The sequence below is a fragment of the Rosa chinensis genome, chromosome 1, assembly GCF_002994745.2.
Source record: "Rosa chinensis cultivar Old Blush chromosome 1, RchiOBHm-V2, whole genome shotgun sequence".
NCBI lineage: Eukaryota > Viridiplantae > Streptophyta > Magnoliopsida > Rosales > Rosaceae > Rosa > Rosa chinensis.
The window spans coordinates 48,996,766-49,016,426 of NC_037088.1; the positions used below are offsets into that span (position 1 = coordinate 48,996,766).

At 38.7% G+C, this 19,661-nt stretch overlaps 2 protein-coding genes and 1 pseudogene across 4 annotated transcripts; all 3 read left to right on the forward strand.

Annotated features, from left to right (window-relative positions):
• The first annotated feature begins 1,603 nt into the window (after window positions 1-1,603).
• Window positions 1,604-7,102, forward strand: LOC112181660 (probable LRR receptor-like serine/threonine-protein kinase At3g47570). Of its 3 annotated transcripts, none has more exons than XM_024320042.2 (4): window positions 1,604-1,945; window positions 2,033-2,440; window positions 2,603-6,440; window positions 6,567-7,102. In XM_024320042.2, exons 3-4 carry the CDS (start codon window positions 3,746-3,748, stop codon window positions 6,938-6,940), a joined length of 3,069 nt encoding a protein of 1,022 aa, XP_024175810.1. In that variant the 5' UTR covers window positions 1,604-1,945; window positions 2,033-2,440; window positions 2,603-3,745; the 3' UTR covers window positions 6,941-7,102. The 3 variants fall into 3 exon arrangements, with proteins under 3 accessions (XP_024175810.1, XP_024175809.1, XP_024175811.1); XM_024320041.2 differs by having other exon boundaries at window positions 1,611-1,945; window positions 2,615-6,440; XM_024320043.2 differs by lacking the exons at window positions 1,604-1,945; window positions 2,033-2,440 and having other exon boundaries at window positions 4,017-4,147; window positions 4,788-6,440.
• A 3,562-nt stretch (window positions 7,103-10,664) lies between these two features.
• LOC112168779 lies at window positions 10,665-12,631 on the forward strand (annotated as a pseudogene).
• Window positions 12,632-16,917: 4,286 nt separating this feature from the next.
• LOC112181791 (probable LRR receptor-like serine/threonine-protein kinase At3g47570) lies at window positions 16,918-18,304 on the forward strand. Its single transcript, XM_024320193.2, has 2 exons — window positions 16,918-17,669; window positions 17,841-18,304. The coding sequence occupies exons 1-2, from the start codon at window positions 16,991-16,993 to the stop codon at window positions 18,302-18,304; spliced, it is 1,143 nt and encodes a 380-aa protein (XP_024175961.1). The 5' UTR covers window positions 16,918-16,990.
• Window positions 18,305-19,661: the final 1,357 nt, after the last annotated feature.

Genomic DNA, 19,661 nt, shown 5'->3' on the forward strand with positions numbered 1-19,661 from the left:
TGAACATAATAGGCACTCTTGATGAAATAAGAGAAACAACGAGCTACTTAAAATCCGAATTTGAGATGAAGGATCTTGGGAAAACTCGATTCTATCTAGGCCTTGAACTAGAACACCGAGTTTGTGGAATACTAATCCACCAATCTGCGTATGTCCAAAAGTCAGGCGATATAACATGGACAAAGCGCATCCTACTAGAACTCCCATGATCGGTCGAAGCTTGGATGCAAGGAAAGATCCATTTTCGTCCAAAGGAAGATGACGAAGAGGTGTTGGGAGTTGAAATTCCCTATCTAAGTGTAATAGGCGCATTATTGTATTTAGGCATGTACTCGACCAGACATTGCACTCTCAATGAACTTGTTAGCTAGATTTAGCTCAGCGCCAACGCAGCGTCACTGGAATGGAATCAAGCACATTTTCCGATACCCAAAAGGAACCATTGACTTGGGACTATTCTTTCCCTACAGAGAGACAAGAGGGACCGCAGATTGAACTACAATCCCTAAAGGAAATGTTGGTGGCGAAAACGCCACTCACTACACCGAAACGCCAAATGATGTTTTGGTTGGTTTTGCTGATGCTGGGTATCTCTCTGACCCACATAAAGGTCGTTCCCAAACTGGTTATGTATTTACCAATGGGAACACGGCGATATCTTGGAGATCAATGAAGCAAACCCTTGTGGCTACCTCCTCGAACCACTCAGAGATCATGAGGCGGTTCTTGAGTGTGTATGGTTAAGAACTATCATTGCACATATTCGAGGGATTAGTGGTTTGAGTTCTACCACTGAAGAGCCTACTTGCATTTATGAACACAATGCAGCTTGCATCGAACAGATGAAGCTAGGTTATATTAAGGGTGATAACACAAACACATATCGCCAAAGTTGTTCTACAATCAGCAACAACAGACCCTTCTCAAGATTCAAGTGAATCAAGTAAGGTCTGAGGAGAATGTGACAGATTTGTTCACCAAATCACTGCCTAAGGAGACATTTGAGAAACATGTGAAAACATAGGAATGCGAAGACTTTCCAAGCTCCCTAGATTAATGTAAGTATCAGGGGGAGGTGTAGACGTCAGGGGGAGTCTAACACACACATGTCATACTCAAATGTAAAAGGTGTGTTGTGCTCTTTTCTTTCGACCAAGGTGTATTTTTGTCCCACAGGGTTTTTAATGTTACTTGGCAAGGTTTTTAGTGAGGCAACAACTCATGCACTATTTCGTCTTTGACTTGGCACAAGGGGGAGTGTTAAAGGAAAAACATATTGTGTGCCTTCGTCAAAGTGATTGACGGAGAGGGAATCAAGCAATTGCCGATTAACATCAATCAGCATGGATTACGAACCAATCAGTAGTTAATGTCATCATTGTAATTCTCTCCCTATATAAAGGGGTTATGAAATGAAATGAGTAAACCAATTTCAATCTCCATTTACTTTTATAGTTTGATAGATTTTTCAAAACATAATATATTGATTTTGTCGTTTCAATGATATCATATCATGATCAATTACAAGACAAACTCACTACCAATTTTTTTTTTCGTTAATGAAATACTTCATTAGAGGACAAGCCCAAAGGCCCAGCAAAGCTTAAAAGGCCGAATGATTACAACCAAATAGGAGCAGGACATCTCCAACTAGATCCAGACCAAGAACTAGAAACAGGAAAAAACCTACTAACAAAAATGCTGACAAGCAGCACCGATCCCCTCTCCGCCATGGGGGGGGGGGGGGGGGGGGGGAGGGGAGGCCGTCGTTCCTTAGAACAGAGGTAAGGGAAGGTGGTGGCTGATTAGCCCATCTCTGAGGACCCACCGACCCATTGGCTAGCGAAGCTGCCATGTGAGCAGCTCGATTCGCTTCGCGGGAAATCCATTCTCATTTGCATTCCTCAAAACTTGTGGCCTTTCTTCTTATCTGCTCCAAAATCGGGTATGTTTTCCAATTTTTCCCCCGACCCAGTTCTTTTAGATCGTTGATGATTTCATTTGCATCTGATTCTACATGCACCTTCTTTAGGTTCATAGAGACAGCCAAAGAAACCCCATGGAGGAGAGCATTTGCTTCTGCTTCAGCAGCAGATCCGCAAGAGGAGGAGGAGGCAGAACCGCAAATGAACTCGTTGTTGGAGTTCTGATTATAACCCCCAATCCTGCTCTGTAAGGAGGCTTCCACGCAGCATCACAGTTGACTTTGGAGTAGCCTAGAGGGGGAGCACTCCATTAGGGCCGTGGCTGAAGGGCCTGCTGTGGGTCAAGAGCTGTTGGGTTGTCAATAATCTCTGGTGGAGGAATAGTCATGACAGATTGGAACTCTGTAGCCAAATTGGTAGCCCCAGAAATGGTCAGGATGGGGGATAGAGGTTTATGTTGATACACATACATACACCTAGCCTTCCAGATTGCCCAGCACAAGAAACTCATCCAAGTTAGTATTCTATCTCTATTACTTCTGCACTGTTGAGAACTAGCCAACTTTAAGATCCATGCATCCATGGTTGTGATACTCTGCTTGTCCACTCGTAGACTCAGGATTGAACTAAACCATACACCCTCCACCAAGGACATAAAAATAATATATGCTCAAAAGTTTCTTTTGCAGGAGATTGGATCTTTTGCCGGAAAAGTTAAAGTGAGTTGCCGGGGATTGGATCTTTTGCCGATTAAGTGTATTGTCGCCGATCACGGTTGCCGGATATTGGCTCCGGTTGCCCAAAAGAAGAACCAAGTCCTCCAAGGTGTGATGTTTTCTTGTTTTGCAGAAAACTCATTTGAGCTTTTCCAAGGCTGGAACGATTTCGACCGACTGAAGCTGCGATTGAACTTGCGTTGAAGGTGTTCGGAGTTGGTGTAATAGCCATGGCCTAACAATTGCAGTTTGTGAGCTTTATTATAAGTTGAGCTAATTTTAATCAAGCATACCACTTCGTCTTTCATATCACAGACCATCTCATCTCTTTATTTTCTGTCATTTTCACTGTTTGGGTTCTATATTATACTGAAATGAAATGGATAGGCCAAATTGTGCATGATTGCTTAGAGCTCCAGGAACGATTCCATCCACATTCGTTTGTGAAACATAGTTGAAAAGATCAACCACTAGGCTTGGCTTTGTTATGTGGCATTCTCCAGCCCTCCCTCTTATCCTCTGCTGTTGTCTGTTGTCGCCCTTTACATTGCACAAAACCGAATCGAGGGCCACTGAGTATTCCCTTATAATTGGGAAATACCTTGTCAATATGTTTGAACTAGTTCACAAACTACTTCAATAGTTCCCTGTTTCAAGTCTATCATAGTTGACATTGTGTCAGTTTCATGCCAAACGAAACTACTGGACTAGAAGACATAATAGCCTCCTTCGTGGTAGATAACAGCTGCAATTGGACCCTGCAATTAATATGAAGTACTGGAGTAGCTGATATTTATAAGTTTCAAGTTCCTTTATGTTCAACAAACTATTGTGACCACACAGTGCCCGCTAACAACAGTGGTGTTTGGAAAACGAGAGTCGTCTCTAGTTAGAAGCAAGTGAGTTGAATCAGTCTTCTTTTGGAAGAATGCAATGAATCAATCAACAATGGTTCTCCATCCCTTTGAGTCCTTCTTGATCACATATTCTACATCTTCCTATCCTATAAATTAGGTTGTCATGCCTAACATGAAACTACCTATTTCAAAACCCAACACCACCCATATTTATCTCAGTCTCTTTAGTCCAAAGACGAAATAAAAAATGGGGGAAGTTTTGGTTATGAACTTGGTTTTGATATACTCATTAGTTTTAAATTCCATGTCAATTTTCTGTTGTAGCTCCATGCAATTAAACCATCCGAGACTCCAAGGGAATGAGACAGATAGGCTGGCACTGCTAGCAATCAAAGCTCAAATACAACACGATCCCAACCGGGTCACAAGCTCATGGAATGTAACCCTTCACTTTTGCCTGTGGCATGGCGTCACCTGCAGTCGACGACATCGCCAAAGGGTGACAAAGCTGGAGTTGGGGTCTCTGGCGTTGGTGGGATCCATATCTCCACATATTGGAAATCTAAGCTTCTTAAGAGTGCTAAGTCTCGAGAACAATAGCTTCACTCATCAAATCCCTCCTCAAATTGGGCATTTGCATAGATTGCAGGTATTGCTTCTAAACAATAACTCATTTACTGGCACCATTCCTGTCGATATACCCAATTGCTTTGAACTCATCAGTCTCTTTCTTAATAGAAACAATCTAGTGGGTAAAATTCCTCTCAAACTGAGTTCCTTGTCAAAGCTTCGTTATTTTGATTTGGAAGTTAACAACTTAACAGGAGAGATCCCTCCTTCGTTGGGGAACCTTTCATCTCTAGAGAAATTTGGTTTAGGTTTTAATTACTTGGAAGGAAGCATCCCTAGTTCTCTATGCCAGTTGAAAAAATTAACAGTATTCTCTTTGGGCATAAATAGGTTGTCTGGTATCATCCCTTCCTGCATTTATAACCTCTCTGGTATAGTTCAATTCGAGCTAACACAAAACCAAATTCAAGGAAGTCTTCCATCAAATTTAAACCAAGCTTTTCCCCAACTCCGACTCTTTTCCATTGCCTTTAATCAATTTACTGGGGTCATACCTTCGTCAATATCCAATGCAACAAATCTTGTGGCATTTACATGTTCATCAAACAAACTCACTGGGCATGTGCCAAATTTACGAAATCTTCATAACCTTGGGATATTCAATGTCTATCAAAATAATCTTGGAAGCGGTAAACCTGGTGACTTGAGTTTTGTCTCAGAATTGAGCAATGCTACAAAGCTAAAATGGTTGCAGTTCGCCTACAACAATTTTGGAGGAACGTTGCCCACATCAATATCCAATCTCTCAACCAATCTCGAAATTCTTACAGTCGGAGGAAACCAACTACATGGAGGCATCCCAACTGGATTAGGGAATCTTGTCAAGTTGCAAGCACTAATTATGGAGGGAAACTCCTTCACAGGTTACATCCCTGCTGACATTGGGAGGCTTTCAAGGCTTAGGGAATTGGATCTTAACAACAACGAATTATCAGGGAGCATTCCGTCCTCTCTTGGAAACTTAACATTGTTAACATTACTCCACTTGCAAGAAAATAATCTTGAGGGTAGCATCCCTTCCAGCCTAGGGAAATACCACTGGTTAATAAAATTGGTTCTTTCTGGAAACAAACTGAATGGCACAATACCTCCTCAAGTTATTGGCCTCTCATCTTTATCAATAGGTTTGGGATTGGATGGAAACCAATTCACTGGTTCCCTTCCTATGGAGATTGGAAAATTGAAGAATCTAGGTATATTGGACATTTCTAACAACTTGTTATCAGGAGAACTTCCCAGCAGCCTCGGCAGTTGCGAGAGCTTAGAATTGCTGTACTTGCAAGGCAACTTCTTCTTGGGACCCATTCCTTCATCTATGAAGGAATTGAAAGGGATTCGAGAATTAGACCTCTCTCGCAATAATTTGTCAGGAGATATTCCACAGTTTTTCGAGGGCTTTGGAAACTTGAAGAATCTAAACCTATCCTTCAATCAGTTTTGGGGAGCAGTACCAACTGGTGGCATTTTTAAGAATGCAAGTGCGACTTCAGTTATTGGAAACATTAGGCTCTGCGGCGGTATTGCTAATTTTCACCTTCCAGTGTGCAAGACGAAAGGAGGAGGGTTGTCTAGCAAAGTGAAACTAATGATCTCTCTAGTTTCTGGGTTCACTCTTTTGGGACTAGCTGTGGTCCTGTTTTCTTTTCTTCTTAGGAAGAAAATGAAAGAAACTGAATTGAGCACTTTGGTGGACTCTATGTTGCAAGTTTCATATGCTAGTCTCCTAAACGCTACTAATGGGTTCTCTTCAACTAATTTGATTGGCATTGGCTCTTTTGGGTCTGTGTACAAAGGAATTCTTGCTGATGATGCAGCTGTTGTTGCTGTGAAGGTGTTTAACATGTTACATCGGGGAGCTTCTAAAAGTTTCATCTCCGAATGTGAGGCATTGAGAAACATCAGACATCGAAATCTGGTCAAGATTTTAACTGCATGCTCAAGTATTGATTTTAATGGCAATGATTTTAAGGCTCTTGTTTACGAGTTCATGGACAATGGGAGCTTAGAGGATTGGTTGCATCCATCTACTAGAACCGAAGAGCTAATAGAAGCACCCAAAAGTTTAAATCTAGTTCAAAGGGTCGACATCGCCATTGATGTTGCTAGTGCATTGGATTATCTTCACAACCACTGTGAAACACCAATTGTTCATTGTGATCTCAAGCCAAGTAATGTTCTTTTGGACAGTGACTTGACTGGACATGTTTCTGACTTTGGGCTATCAAGGTTTCTAACAGAACCAACCACTAATGTGCCTGGAAATCAGTCAAGCTCCATTGGAATAAGAGGATCGGTTGGTTATGCTGCACCAGGTAATTTTTCTCATATGCTTCAAAAATTTCTCTTCCCTTTTTGTACTCTTACATATTTCAATTAGAGCTATTTGATTTATTCATAGATGTAGTGACAAATATTTGTTGATACTTTCTGAATTGTAGAGTATGGTATGGGAAGTGAGGTATCTGTATATGGGGATGTCTACAGCTTTGGCATTCTTTTGTTAGAAATGTTTACTGGGAAGAGACCCACTGATCACATGTTCAGGGACGGCTTGAATCTTCATAATTATGTGAAAACAGCTCTCCCTGAATGTGTTTCAGAGATTTCAAAATCACTAGTTCTTCAAGAAGGCACCGCCAGTGTCGTTGAAGCTCGCAAACAGTTGAGTGTTACACCACAGAAAATTGAAGAGTGCTTGACTTTGATATTTGGAATTGGAATTGCATGTTCTACTGACTCCCCAACAAACCGAAAGGATATCGGTGATGTTGCAGCTGAATTGAAGTCCATTAGGAAAAATCTACTTGGCTAGGAAGGTTTTAAGTTTTTGCTCTTATGTGAAGGCTTTTTAAACATGCTGTAGTACTGTTTTATGCTTCATATATCTCCTTTGTTTTTCAATTGTTATATGCTATCTGTGAAGTCTGGTTGATATTACAGTGAATGGAGAAATTTGCTGGTTCTTATGTGAACATACTACATCTTGTACTTGATATGTAACTGTGTGTTTAAGGTATCGAGCTAATAAAGAAAAGAGTACTGCTACATCTTGTATAAATTTGGAAGGTAAGTTTCACACTCTACTTTCAACATTTTTCATAACTACAGATTTAATTAGAATGAAAGATCTATTCAATTGTTGTATTCTAGACTGTTTGAAGTTGGCAATACGGCTCTGCCTAATTAGGCAGCGACTTTCCAAAATATCTCACACTACTTTACTTTGCCTTTGGACTCAGCGAGCCAGCTTCACCTTCTTGTATATATATTTCTTCCTATTTCATATGGTACTTTTGGCTGTCCCAACCCCCAAGTAACCGTTGATCTAATTAAGTTGCCCACTGAATGCAAGTCAAGTCTTCTGTGAAATTTCCTCTCCGGCCTATATATTCAACTTAATTGCCTGCAAGTAAAGTCTTCTCTATGGAAAAGGAAGCCAACCAGAAAGTGCTAAGCAGGTTCTTTAATTACTCGATCTTGTATATAATAATTAGTTATACATGAATGCCTAGGATGGAACTAACCAATTTCACAACCAAAATCATCATATGTATTGAAAATTTGAAATCACTCTCTCTAGCTTCCCCACTGAGTCTTTAAACAGTCTAGATTACCTATGAAAATTAGAAATCACTCTCTTCGGCTTCCCCATTGATTCTTATCTTTGGTCTCTCAATCACTCAGTATACATGTAATATATTGTGTATGCAGGTTCAGCCCTGGAAATTTGGAGGCCCAAGACGAACTAAATTCAAAGGGCTCGGGAGCCCGGACCTTTCATTACTTTCAGCTATCCTTATTTTTAACTAAGCGATACACAAATGTTATTTAAATATCACACTTTAAATAAATATTTCACAGCACAATTATCGGTTTGATGTCATTTAAACAGATTGTCAAATTGCAATTCATGACATCTATTGCTGCTCTTCAATGCTTACATTGTATGGATCTCTCATTGAAGACATTCAAGACACCTTGAAGGTCTACCGCAGTTGCAGGTATGCTATGCTGCTCGTACTTGCAACAGAGCAGCACATAGACTAGCTAGCATTGCTTTTGAGTCTGAGCAATGTATGAATTGGCTAAACTCACACCAGGACATAGTCCAAAAGGAGACTCCCACTCCTACTTAATCTAATAAAGCTCAGTTTCTTTGCCTTAAAATATATATATATATATATATATATATATTTCATAGCGTAAGACCAAATGATTTATATCAACATTTTACAAAAGGAAAAAAATAAAAAACACCAATACCCCGAACAAACATGTAGTCTATGAGACTGAGTACTTTTATGAATATTTGTATTATATTATTTTTGTACTCAAAAGTTAAAATAATGTAAATAAATAAATTATATTTTATAATTATTGGATTATATTATTTTTGTACTGAAAAGTTAAAATACTGTAAATAAATAAATAAATAAGTTGCAACAGTTATGCTTGGCTGATACTCTGATAGTGGCTGCTCCAGCCTTGACACCAAAAACTAAACAATAGGACAGCCCACTAATCCTAAAGTCTAGCCCACTCACTAAATTCTATCAGAACATCAATTCTGAAATTGAGAAAATCAATAGTCTCCAAGTGGGAACCCCTTCAAGCCTAGCTAGGTGCATACGTCGTTATCTTGGATTCTTGTCCACAAACCTCTGGAGTCGTTATCGTTCAGATGATATAGAGCAAGTTCGGACCACATTTTTAGTCCAAGAAAAACACCATGATCTAGAGCACGTCAAGAGAAACCATTGGATTACCAATAGCTGTCATCTTTGGAAAACAAGAATCGTCTTTGGTGGGAGAAATAGTGAAGTCACTGTTGAGCAACAGTGGTTATCCTTTCCGTTGAACACTTCCTGATCCATACATTCTAAATCTTCCTATCCTATACATTAGTTTGTTAGCCTCAGATGAAATCAACATATCATATACATTCCCCTCTAGTTAATATACCAATCAATCAGCAATTCGAAATGGGGGTTTTGGTTGTCAAATTGATCCTACTACACTCACTCTTCACTGCAACGTTCATCTTATGCAGTAGCTCCATGCACTTGAACCACTATCCCTTAACCGGGCGACTCCAAGGGAATGAAACGGATTGGCTGGCATTACTTGCAATCAAAGCTCAAATACAACATGATCCCAACAAGGTCACAAGCTCATGGAATGACTCCCTTCATTTTTGCATGTGGCATGGCGTCACCTGCAGTCGACGACATCGCCAAAGAGTGACAAAGCTGGAGCTGGGTTCTCTAGCGTTGGTGGGATCCATATCTCCGCACATAGGAAATCTAAGCTTCTTACGAGGGCTAAATCTCAAGAACAACAGCTTCACTCATCAAATCCCTCCTCAAATTGGGAATTTGCACAGATTGCAGGTATTGGCTTTAAACAATAACTCACTTAATGGTACTATTCCTGCCAACATATCCAATTGCTTCAAACTCACCATTCTCATTCTAATTAGAAACAATCTAGTGGGTAAAATTCCTCCCCAACTCAGTTCCTTGTCAAAGCTTCAAGTTTTAAGTTTGCAATGGAACAATTTAACAAGAGAGATCCCTGCTTCTTTTGGGAACCTTTCATCTCTCGAGGCATTTGCTGTAACTTCTAATAACTTAGAAGGAAGCATTCCTAGTTCTCTATGCCAGTTGAAAAAATTAACATTTTTTGCTTCTGACGTAAATAGGTTGTCTGGTATCATCCCTTCCTGCATTTATAACCTCTCCGGTATAGTTCAATTCGTGGTATCAGTAAACCAAATTCAAGGAACTCTTCCATCAAACTTGAGCAATGGTTTTCCCAACCTTCAATTATTTTCTATTGCCGAGAATCAATTTACCGGGCCCATCCCTTGGTCAATATCCAATGCAATAAATCTTGTGTCGTTTCACTGTGCAAGAAACAAACTCACTGGACATGTCCCAAATATACAAAATCTTCATAACCTTAGAATATTCTTTGTTGATGATAATAATCTTGGAAGTGGTAAACAAGGTGACTTGAGTTTTGTCTCAGAATTGATCAATGCCACACTACTTACTCGATTGGTTTTCAGCCACAACAATTTTGGAGGGACGTTGCCCAAATCAGTATCCAATCTCTCAACCAATCTAGATACACTTTGGTTTTCAGGAAACCAACTACATGGAAGCATCCCAGTTGGATTAGGGAATCTTGTCAACTTGCAAATACTTGTTACGGAGGAAAACTCCTTCACAGGTACCATCCCCACAGACATTGGGAGGCTTTCAAGTCTTAAGGCATTGTATCTTAACAACAACCAGTTATCAGGAAGAATTCCAACTTCTCTAGGAAACTTAACATTGTTAACAATACTTTATTTGCAAGAAAATAATCTAGAGGGTAGCATCCCTTCCAGCCTAGGGAAGTACCATTGGTTATTAGAATTGGTTCTTTCTGGAAACAATCTGAATGGTACGATACCTCCTCAGGTTTTTGGCCTCTCATCTTTATCAACAATTCTGGCATTGGATAGAAACAATTTGACCGGTTCCCTTCCAATGGAGATTGGAGAATTGAAGAATCTAGGGGTATTGAACGTTTCCAATAACTTTTTATCAGGAGAACTTCCCAATAGCCTCGGCAATTGCGAGAGCTTAGAAGCTTTACATTTGCAAGGCAACTCATTCAACGGGCTCATCCCTTCATCTATGAAGGAATTGAGAGGGATTCGAGATTTAGACATCTCTCGCAACAATTTTTCAGGAGAAATTCCACAGTTTTTCGAGCGCTTTGGAAACATGGAGAATCTAAACATATCCTTCAATCAGTTTTGGGGAGCATTACCAACTGGTGGTATTTTTAAAAATGCAAGTGCGACTTCAGTTACTGGAAATGCTAGACTCTGCGGCGGTATTGCTAATTTTCGACTTCCTGTGTGCAAGTCTAACAAATCTAAAGGAGGAGGATTATCCCGTAGAATGAAACTAATGATCTCTCTAGTTTCCGGGTTCACTCTTTTGGGACTAGCTGTGGTGCTATCTCTTTTTTTTCTTGGTAAGAAAAGGAAAGAAAGTGAATTGAGCACTATGGGGAAATCTATGCTGCAACTTTCATATGCTACTATTCTAAAAGCTACTGATGGGTTCTCTTCAATCAAATTGGTGTGGGTGCTTTTGGATCTGTATACAAAGGAATACTTGCTGAAAATAGCATTACTGTTGCTGTGAAGGTGTTTAACATGTTACATCGGGGAGCTTCTAAGAGTTTCATCTCCGAATGTGAGGCATTGAGAAACATCAGACATCGAAATCTGGTCAAGATTCTAACTGCATGCTCAAGTATTGATTTCAATGGCAATGATTTTAAGGCTCTTGTTTATGAGTTCATGGACAATGGGAGCTTAGAGGATTGGTTGCATCCATCTACTGGAACCGAAGAGCTAACAGAAGCACCCAAAAGTTTAAATCTAGTTCAAAGGGTCGACATCGCCATTAATGTTGCTACTTGCTAGTGCATTGGATTATCTTCACAACCACTGTGAAACACCAATTATTCATTGTGATCTCAAGCCAAGTAATGTTCTGTTGGACGGTGACCTGACTGGACACGTTTCCGACTTTGGGCTGTCAAGGTTTCTAACAGAACCAACCAGTAATGTGCCTGAAAGTCAGTCAAGCTCCATTGGAATCAGAGGATCGGTTGGTTATGCTACACTAGGTAATTTTTCTCATATGCTTCAAAAATTTCTCTTCCCCTGTTTTACTCTTACATATTTCAATTAGAGCTATTTGATTTATTCATAGATGTAGTGACAAATATTTGTTGATACTTTCTGAATTGTAGAGTATTTGATTTATTCATAGATGTAGTGACAAATATTTGTTGATACTTTCTGAATTGTAGAGTATGGTATGGGAAGTGAGGTATCTGTATATGGGGATGTCTACAGCTTTGGCATTCTTTTGTTAGAAATGTTTACTGGGAAGAGACCTACTGATCACATGTTCAGTGATGGCTTGAATCTTCATAATTATGTGAAGACAGCTCTCCCTGAATGTGTTTCAGAGATTTCAAAATCACTAGGTCTTCAAGAAGGCACCGCCAGTGTCGTTGAAGCTCATAGACAATTGAGTGTTACACCACAGAAAATTGAAGAGTGCTTGACTTTGATATTTGGAATTGGGATTGCATGTTCTACTGACTCCCCAACAAACCGAAAGGATATCAGTAATGTTGCAGCTGAATTGAAGTCCATTAGGAAAAATCTACTTGGCTAGGAAGGTTTTAAGTTTTTACTCTTATGTGAAGGCCTTTAAACATGTTGACGTACTGTTTTATGCTTCAAATATCTCCTTTGTTTTTCAATTGTCATATGCTATCTGTGAAGTTTGGTTGATATTACAGTGAATGAAGAAATTTGCTGGTTATTGTGTGAACGTACTACATCTTGTACTTGATATGTAACTGTGTGTTTTAAGGCATTGAGCTAATAAAGAAAAGAGTACACTGCTACATCTTGTATAAATTTGGGAGGTAAATTTCACACTCTACTTTGAACATCTTTCGTTACTGCAGATTTAATTAGAATGAAAGATCTGTTCAGTTGTTGTAATCTAGACTATTTGAAGTCGGCAATTTAGCGATATGGCACTTTTCCCGACCTTTTGGCTCCGAGCAGCGGCGGCTTTGGGTTGAGTAGTAATTTTTATTGTTAGGTTTGTTTGTAATTTGGGCTTTATTTTGGGCTCTTTCCATTGGGTTCATCCCTTATTATTAATGAATGTTTTCATTAATTCCAAAAAAAAAAAAAAAAGCCGGCCCTTCGGCTCTACCTAACTAGGGAAGTGACTTTCCTAGAATCTCACACAACTTCACTTTGCCTCTGGACAGAGCGAGCTAGCTTCACCTTCTTGTATATTTCTTCCCTATTTCATATGGTACTTTTGGCTGTCCCAACCCCCAAGTAAACTTCTATCTAATTAAGTTGCCCACTAAATGCAAGTCGAGCCTTCTTTGAAATTTCCTCTCCGGCCTATATATTCAACTTAATTGCCTGCAAGTAAAGTCTTCTATGGAAAAGGAAGCCAACCAGAAAGTGCTAAGCAGGTTCTTTAATTACTCGATCTCGTATATAATAATTAGTTATATATGAATGCCTCAGATGGAACTAACCATGCAATTTCACAACCAAAATCATCATCTCTATTGAAAATTTGAAATCACTCTCTCTAGCTTCCCCACTGAGTCTTTAAACAGTCTAGATTACCTATGAAAATTTGAAATCACTCTCTCCGGCTTCCCCTTTGATTCTTATCTTTGGTCTCTCAATCACTCAATGAAGTGTACATGTAATATATTGTGTATGCAGGTTCAGCACTGGAAATTCGGAGTCTCAAGACAAACTAAATTCATAGGGCTCGGGAGTTAGGACATTTCATTACGTTTAGCTATTTATTTTTAACTAAGTCATAAAAAATTATTATTTAAATACCACACTTTAAATAAACTAATAAAGATTTCATAGCATAAGACCAAATAAATTATATCAATATTTTACAAAAGGAAAAAAAAACACCAATACCCAGAACAAACATGTAATCTATTAGTAAATATATTTCAAAGTAACACTGAGATACGATTTGTGTTACACTTTTATATGCGAAGATGTTTATTCAACTTACATAACTGATAAATAAATTAAACCGAAACAATTTTTTTTTTTTTGTTGAAACTAATAGTTGATTGCATTAGATCAACAGTCATGAAAAGGCTAGAAACTACCAACACTTTAGAGTAGAGAAATTGGTGGGGAAACAACCAACTCTCTACCCAAATACCACAGCTCATTACAAATCAATAAAGCTCGCTTAATAGCAAGCCTAGTACACGCTAAACCAATTTGATAAGAAAATAAATTGACTAAGATGAAAAGCTAAACAATATCAACAAATACACACTACAATACATCCGTGAAAAAATACCAATTGAAGCAGAGGTTTTCTTCAAACAACAACAAGTTGGGTCAACTATTCAATCAAATGAAATTGAGCATGTTTCCCATCTCTTCTCAAGAAACAAGTGAGCTATATATGCAAAATTGTGCTCAATTTCATATGTGGCAATTCCGCCAAGATCTCTTCTTTAGTTGGGGGAAGAATCCGTATGAATCGAATTTTTTGAGGAACGTATGGAGAGAGAATTGAGAGACGATAAGATTATAAGAATAATTAATATTATTAACAAAAACGTTTAGTTTAAATGCCTAATTTTGAAACAAATTTTTAGTCATCAATTTGAATGCTTCCTAAAAAATATTTAATCAACCCCCTCAATCTCGATGAAAGATGAGTGAAATTACACTCCCCATTTTACAATCCACACTCAATTTTTTTCTTTTTCAGTATCTTACATCACATATTATGAATTAAGATGTCTTCTTTCCCACAATTAGCTGGGGTATCTTACATCACTTTGATATTTTGGTGGCAACATAATGGGAAAGCTGTGCAATTGGTAATTATGCTACGTTGTAATTGGGTTACATATCGAGTTATCTTTCTGTTATGTCATCGCTATGTCAAAACAAATGGAGTAGTCAGTAGAGCACACTTTGCTAATTGATGCTTAATAGAATACATGTACTTTATAGAGATTCCTGATATTTTTTTGGGACATACTCTAGATGCTTATATTGTAATCAGGGGTTTAGGCTTCATGTCCCCCCTTGTATTCAACAATTTTATTAATCAAGGCTTGAGGACAGCTACACCAACCCTTTATTTAAAAAAAAAAAAAAAAAAAAAGGATGAGAGAATTGAAGTTCGTCACACCAAAAAGAGAAGATATTGCTTTGAGTTTGACTATAAGGATCTTCCCTCGCTATGGTAGTGAGTTTGTCTTCTTACATCACAGAAAATTGAAGAGTGCTTGACTTTGATATTTTGGAATTGGAATTGTATGTTCTACAGACTTCGCAACAAACCGAAAGGATATCAATGATGTTGCAGTTGATCGAATTGAAGTCCATTAGGAAAAATATACTTGGCTAAGAAGGTTTTAAGTTTTTACTATTTTGTGAAAGGCTTTTACACATGTTGACGTACTACTGTTTAATGCTTCAAATAACTGCTTTATTTTTCAATTGTCATGTGGTGTCTATGTAGTCTTGTTGACATTGTTGACTTTATTATGGTATCAAAGCGGGTTCCCCTCTAATTGTGTCTCCAATTAGCTTGGGTCCAAATTGGAGTTCCTTATATTGCCACTGGAAAAATTCCTACTAGATTGTTACCGAGTGTCTAATACGATACTTGTGTCCCAATTTCCAATGTAGGAATTGAATTTGTTAATTGATTTCACGTGCAAACCTAGAGTTAGGTTGCACATGATGGGGCGTGTTAGACAGGAAAAATCTCACATTAGAAAAATGACCAAAGAAAATATAACTTATAAGTGGGTGTCTCTGACCCAATTATACCGATGATTTTTGTGTTAAAACTCAACACCTCCCGGATGGTTAAGTTGGGATGTATTGTTACAATGGTGGGTCCTTGTCGCTGTTTAACATGGTATCAGAGTGAGTTATCTCAAGTATACATGCTCCACGTCACCCAATATAAGTTGTCCACGGGTATGATTTGAAAATTCACCTCAAGTGCGGGGGCATGTTGAGAATATATAGATCTCACATGAAAAAAAGGGGGCATTGCCTATGGGTTTATAATGGTTTGAGCTACTTCATCCATTGTCAATTTGTTTTAGATGTGAACCCTAGATTATTTTATCATTGACATTCTTTTGTTAGAAATGTTTACAAGGAAGAGATCCACTAATCACATGTTCATTGACGGCTTGAATCTTTATAAATATGTGAAGAAAGCTCTCCCCGAACATGTTTCGAAGATTTCAAAATCACTTGTTCTTCAAGGCACCGACAATGTTGCTGAAGCTCACTACCAATTGATCGAGTGTGAAAGCACGGAAAATTGAAGAGTGCTGACTTTGATATTATTTGGAATTGGGATTGCGTGTTCTACCGACTCCCCAACAAGTTAAAGGGATATCATTGACGTTGCAGCTGAATTGCAGTCCATTAGGGACAAACTTCTTGGCTAAGAAGGTTTTAAGTTATTAATCACGTGTTGACATATTGTTTTATGCTTCAGATATCTCCTCTGTTTTTTAATTGTCATATATTGCCTGTGAAGTCTTGTAGATATTACAGTGAATGAAGAAATTTCCAGGTCATTGTGTGAATTTACTACATCTAGTACTTGTTATGTAACCGTGTGTTTAAGGCCTTGAGCTAATAAAGAAAAGAGTACTGCTACATCTTCTATGAATTTGGGAGGTAATTTTCACACTGGATCTACTTCATTTTTCATAATTGAAGATTTAGAATGAAAGACCTGTTCAATTGTTGTATTCTAGACTGTTTGACGTCGGCAATAAGGCTCTGAGTAATTACGTAGTGACATTTCAAGAATCCCACACAGCTTTACTTAATTTGCCTTTCGACTCAGCGAGCTAGCTTCACCTTCTTGTATATTTCTTCCCCATTTAGTGGTATTTTTGGCTGTCCCGGTTCAGATTAAGTTGCCAATTAACTGAATGCAAGTCAAGTAATCTTCTTTGAAAATATATATATATATATATATATATATAGTGGCTGCAAGTAAAGTCTTTTATGGAAAAGCAAGTCAACCAGAAACTGCTAAGCAGGTCTTCAATTCCTCTACACCGTGTATAGTAATTACTTTTATATATAAATTAATGAATCCGACGGAACTAACCAATTTCACAGCCAAAATCATCATCTGTATTGAAATTTTGAAATCACTCTCTCCGGCATCCCCATTGAGTCTTTAAACAGTCTAGATTACCTATGGTGCTCTCTTCGTTATTTTGTTGTTTCAGAGGGAAGAAGAACAGAAGAAAAGAATGGAACTATTCGGACTTCTTAAGAGTTTCATATAGTACTCTTTCAGAAGCAACCGATAGTTTCTCTTCAGCAAATTTGGTTGGCGTTGGTAGTTTCGGGTCTGTGTATAAAGTAGTTCTTGTCACGCCATCCCATGAAGCTCAACTTATTGTTGCTGTGAAGGTGTTTAACATGTTACGCTGGGGAGCTTCCAATAGTTTTGCAGCCGAATGTGAGATGTTTAGAAATATCAGACATCGCAACATCGTTAAGATTGTAACAACATGTTCAAGTGTTGATTTTCGTGGCAATGATTTCAAAGCTCTGGTTTATGAGTGCATGGAGAATGGAAGCTTGGAAGAGTGGTTGCACCCAACAGTTGGAACACAAAACCCGCCCAAGAATTTATATCTTCTTGTGAGGCTAGACATCGCCATTGATGTTGCTTGTGCACTAGATTACCTCCACAATCATTGTGAAACACCGATAGTTCATTGTGATCTCAAGCTGAGCAATGTTCTTTTAGACACCGAGTTGACTGGACACCTTTCTGACTTTGGATTGGCGAGATTTCTCTCGAAAACCAATAACGTTGCTGCAAATCAATCAAGTTCAAGGGGATCTGTTGGCTATGTTGCGCCAGGTAATTAGTTTTCTTCATAGTCTACACTATATCCTTTCTCCCTTTGCTTTGGCTGAATTTGCTTTACTGCTAATTAATAATCAACATTGACACTTGATGCATGTTACAGTACATGGTTTAGTGCTATTTGCAATGATCAATAGTGACAAAGTTCTAATTTTTGAATGGTAGAGTACAAAAAGGGAAGTGAGGCATCAACATATGGGGATGTCTATAGCTTTGGCATTCTATTGTTAGAGATGTTTACAGGACAGAAGCCCAGTGACCACATGTTTCGTGACGACTTGAACCTTCATACTTTCGTGAAGATGGCTTACTTTGAGCGAGCTATAGAGATTGCAGATTCAAGACTATTTCTTCAAGGAGAAAACCATAATATTCCCATCAAGTACCGTGAGAGATTCTCATTGGAAATTCAGGAGTGCTTGAGCTGGATATTTGGAATTGGAATTGTGTGTTCTAGCAAGTCCCCAAGAGACAGAATGGATATGGGTTATGTGGTAACTAAATTGCAATGCATTAGAAACATTCTGAACGGACTATATGGTTGTGTAAGCTCCAATTGCGACTGCGTGGTTTGTCGACGCAAGATGAACCCATTCTTTTGTCGACGCACGGGCACAAAATTTCTTTGATAATAAGAGGAATAGCAAAAAGAAAGACCTAGAGAGCGCCGCCACTACAGTCGATAGAGAAAACCGATTCTCTTCCGGCGGTACACTCTCCTGGCGTCGTCTTCGGACGAGTTATAGTGGACCTATTGTCCGGTAGTGGATGTCCCTTGAATAATCCCAATCGGAGGGAAGGCTGCATGGTGTTGGTGATGCTGTCCAAATCGCGGGGAGGCTCCGTCCGGTTGGAGTACAGACGGTGGGATGGTGGCTGGTGGGTGTTGATCTCCCCAAGATTGGAGTGCAGACGGTGGGAAGGGAGGTTGGCTGGTGGTGATGAGTCGGTGGCGGCAAGGAGGGGATCTGAAGTGGTGAGATCGGATCGATTTGTTCCGATCTGGTTTGGGCGTGCTTTGATCTGGTTTGGAGCCTTTGTGTGGAAAGGGGTGGAGAGGGTTTAGGGATGGCAATAATCCCCATAGGGTAGGGTACTCATCGGGTATTCGACCCTAATGGGAAGAAATTTAGGGGAAATCGGGTAACGAGGATGGGATCCCCAGTATTCGAATTCTGAAATGGGTATGAGGTGGGGATGGTATTTTGATCCCCATCCTCATACCCACCCAATAAGAATTATCTAAAATATATATATATATATATATATTATATATATTTTTGATATTATTTATAAATATATCTATGTAAAGTTGTAAACTTCATCTTTTTGTCAATATTTAAATTCTGTCAATATATTTTTGATATTATTTAATTCACCTTGTTGGAGTGAATGAGTATGTTATGTTACACTAAACAGTTGATTGTGGAATTTTTTTGTCGAATGCAAACTTTTATTATTATTTTTTAAGCGAAACTTATATTTGTTTTTGTTTGATTGAAATAAAGAATTTATTTTATGTTGATGTTTGATTTTAACTTCATACTTTACAGTCAATAATTATTTGTATGAATTTTTATATAATAAATTAGTAATATGGTTAACGGGGATTGGGGCGGGTACGGGGACCTAATCCCCAATGGGGACAGGGACGGAGAATCCCCAGTTTCTTATTACGGGGATTGGGGCGGGTAAGGGGATGGAGAATGAAGTCGGGTATGGGGATGGTAATTTAATCCCCTTACCCTACCCTCCCCATTGCCATCCCTAAGAGGGTTGGGAGGGGAGGTGAATATTTTCTCTTCATTCAGGAAAATATTTTCTTTCCTTTTATATTATAAACGCAAAAAAAGAACAAGTTTCATTTCCTAATGCTTACTTTCAGCAAATCAAACGTGACCACTTAATAAAAAAATAAGGGAAAAAAATACAAATAGTACCTAAACTATGGGCCACTAGTAACTTTCGTACCTCAACATCAAAAAC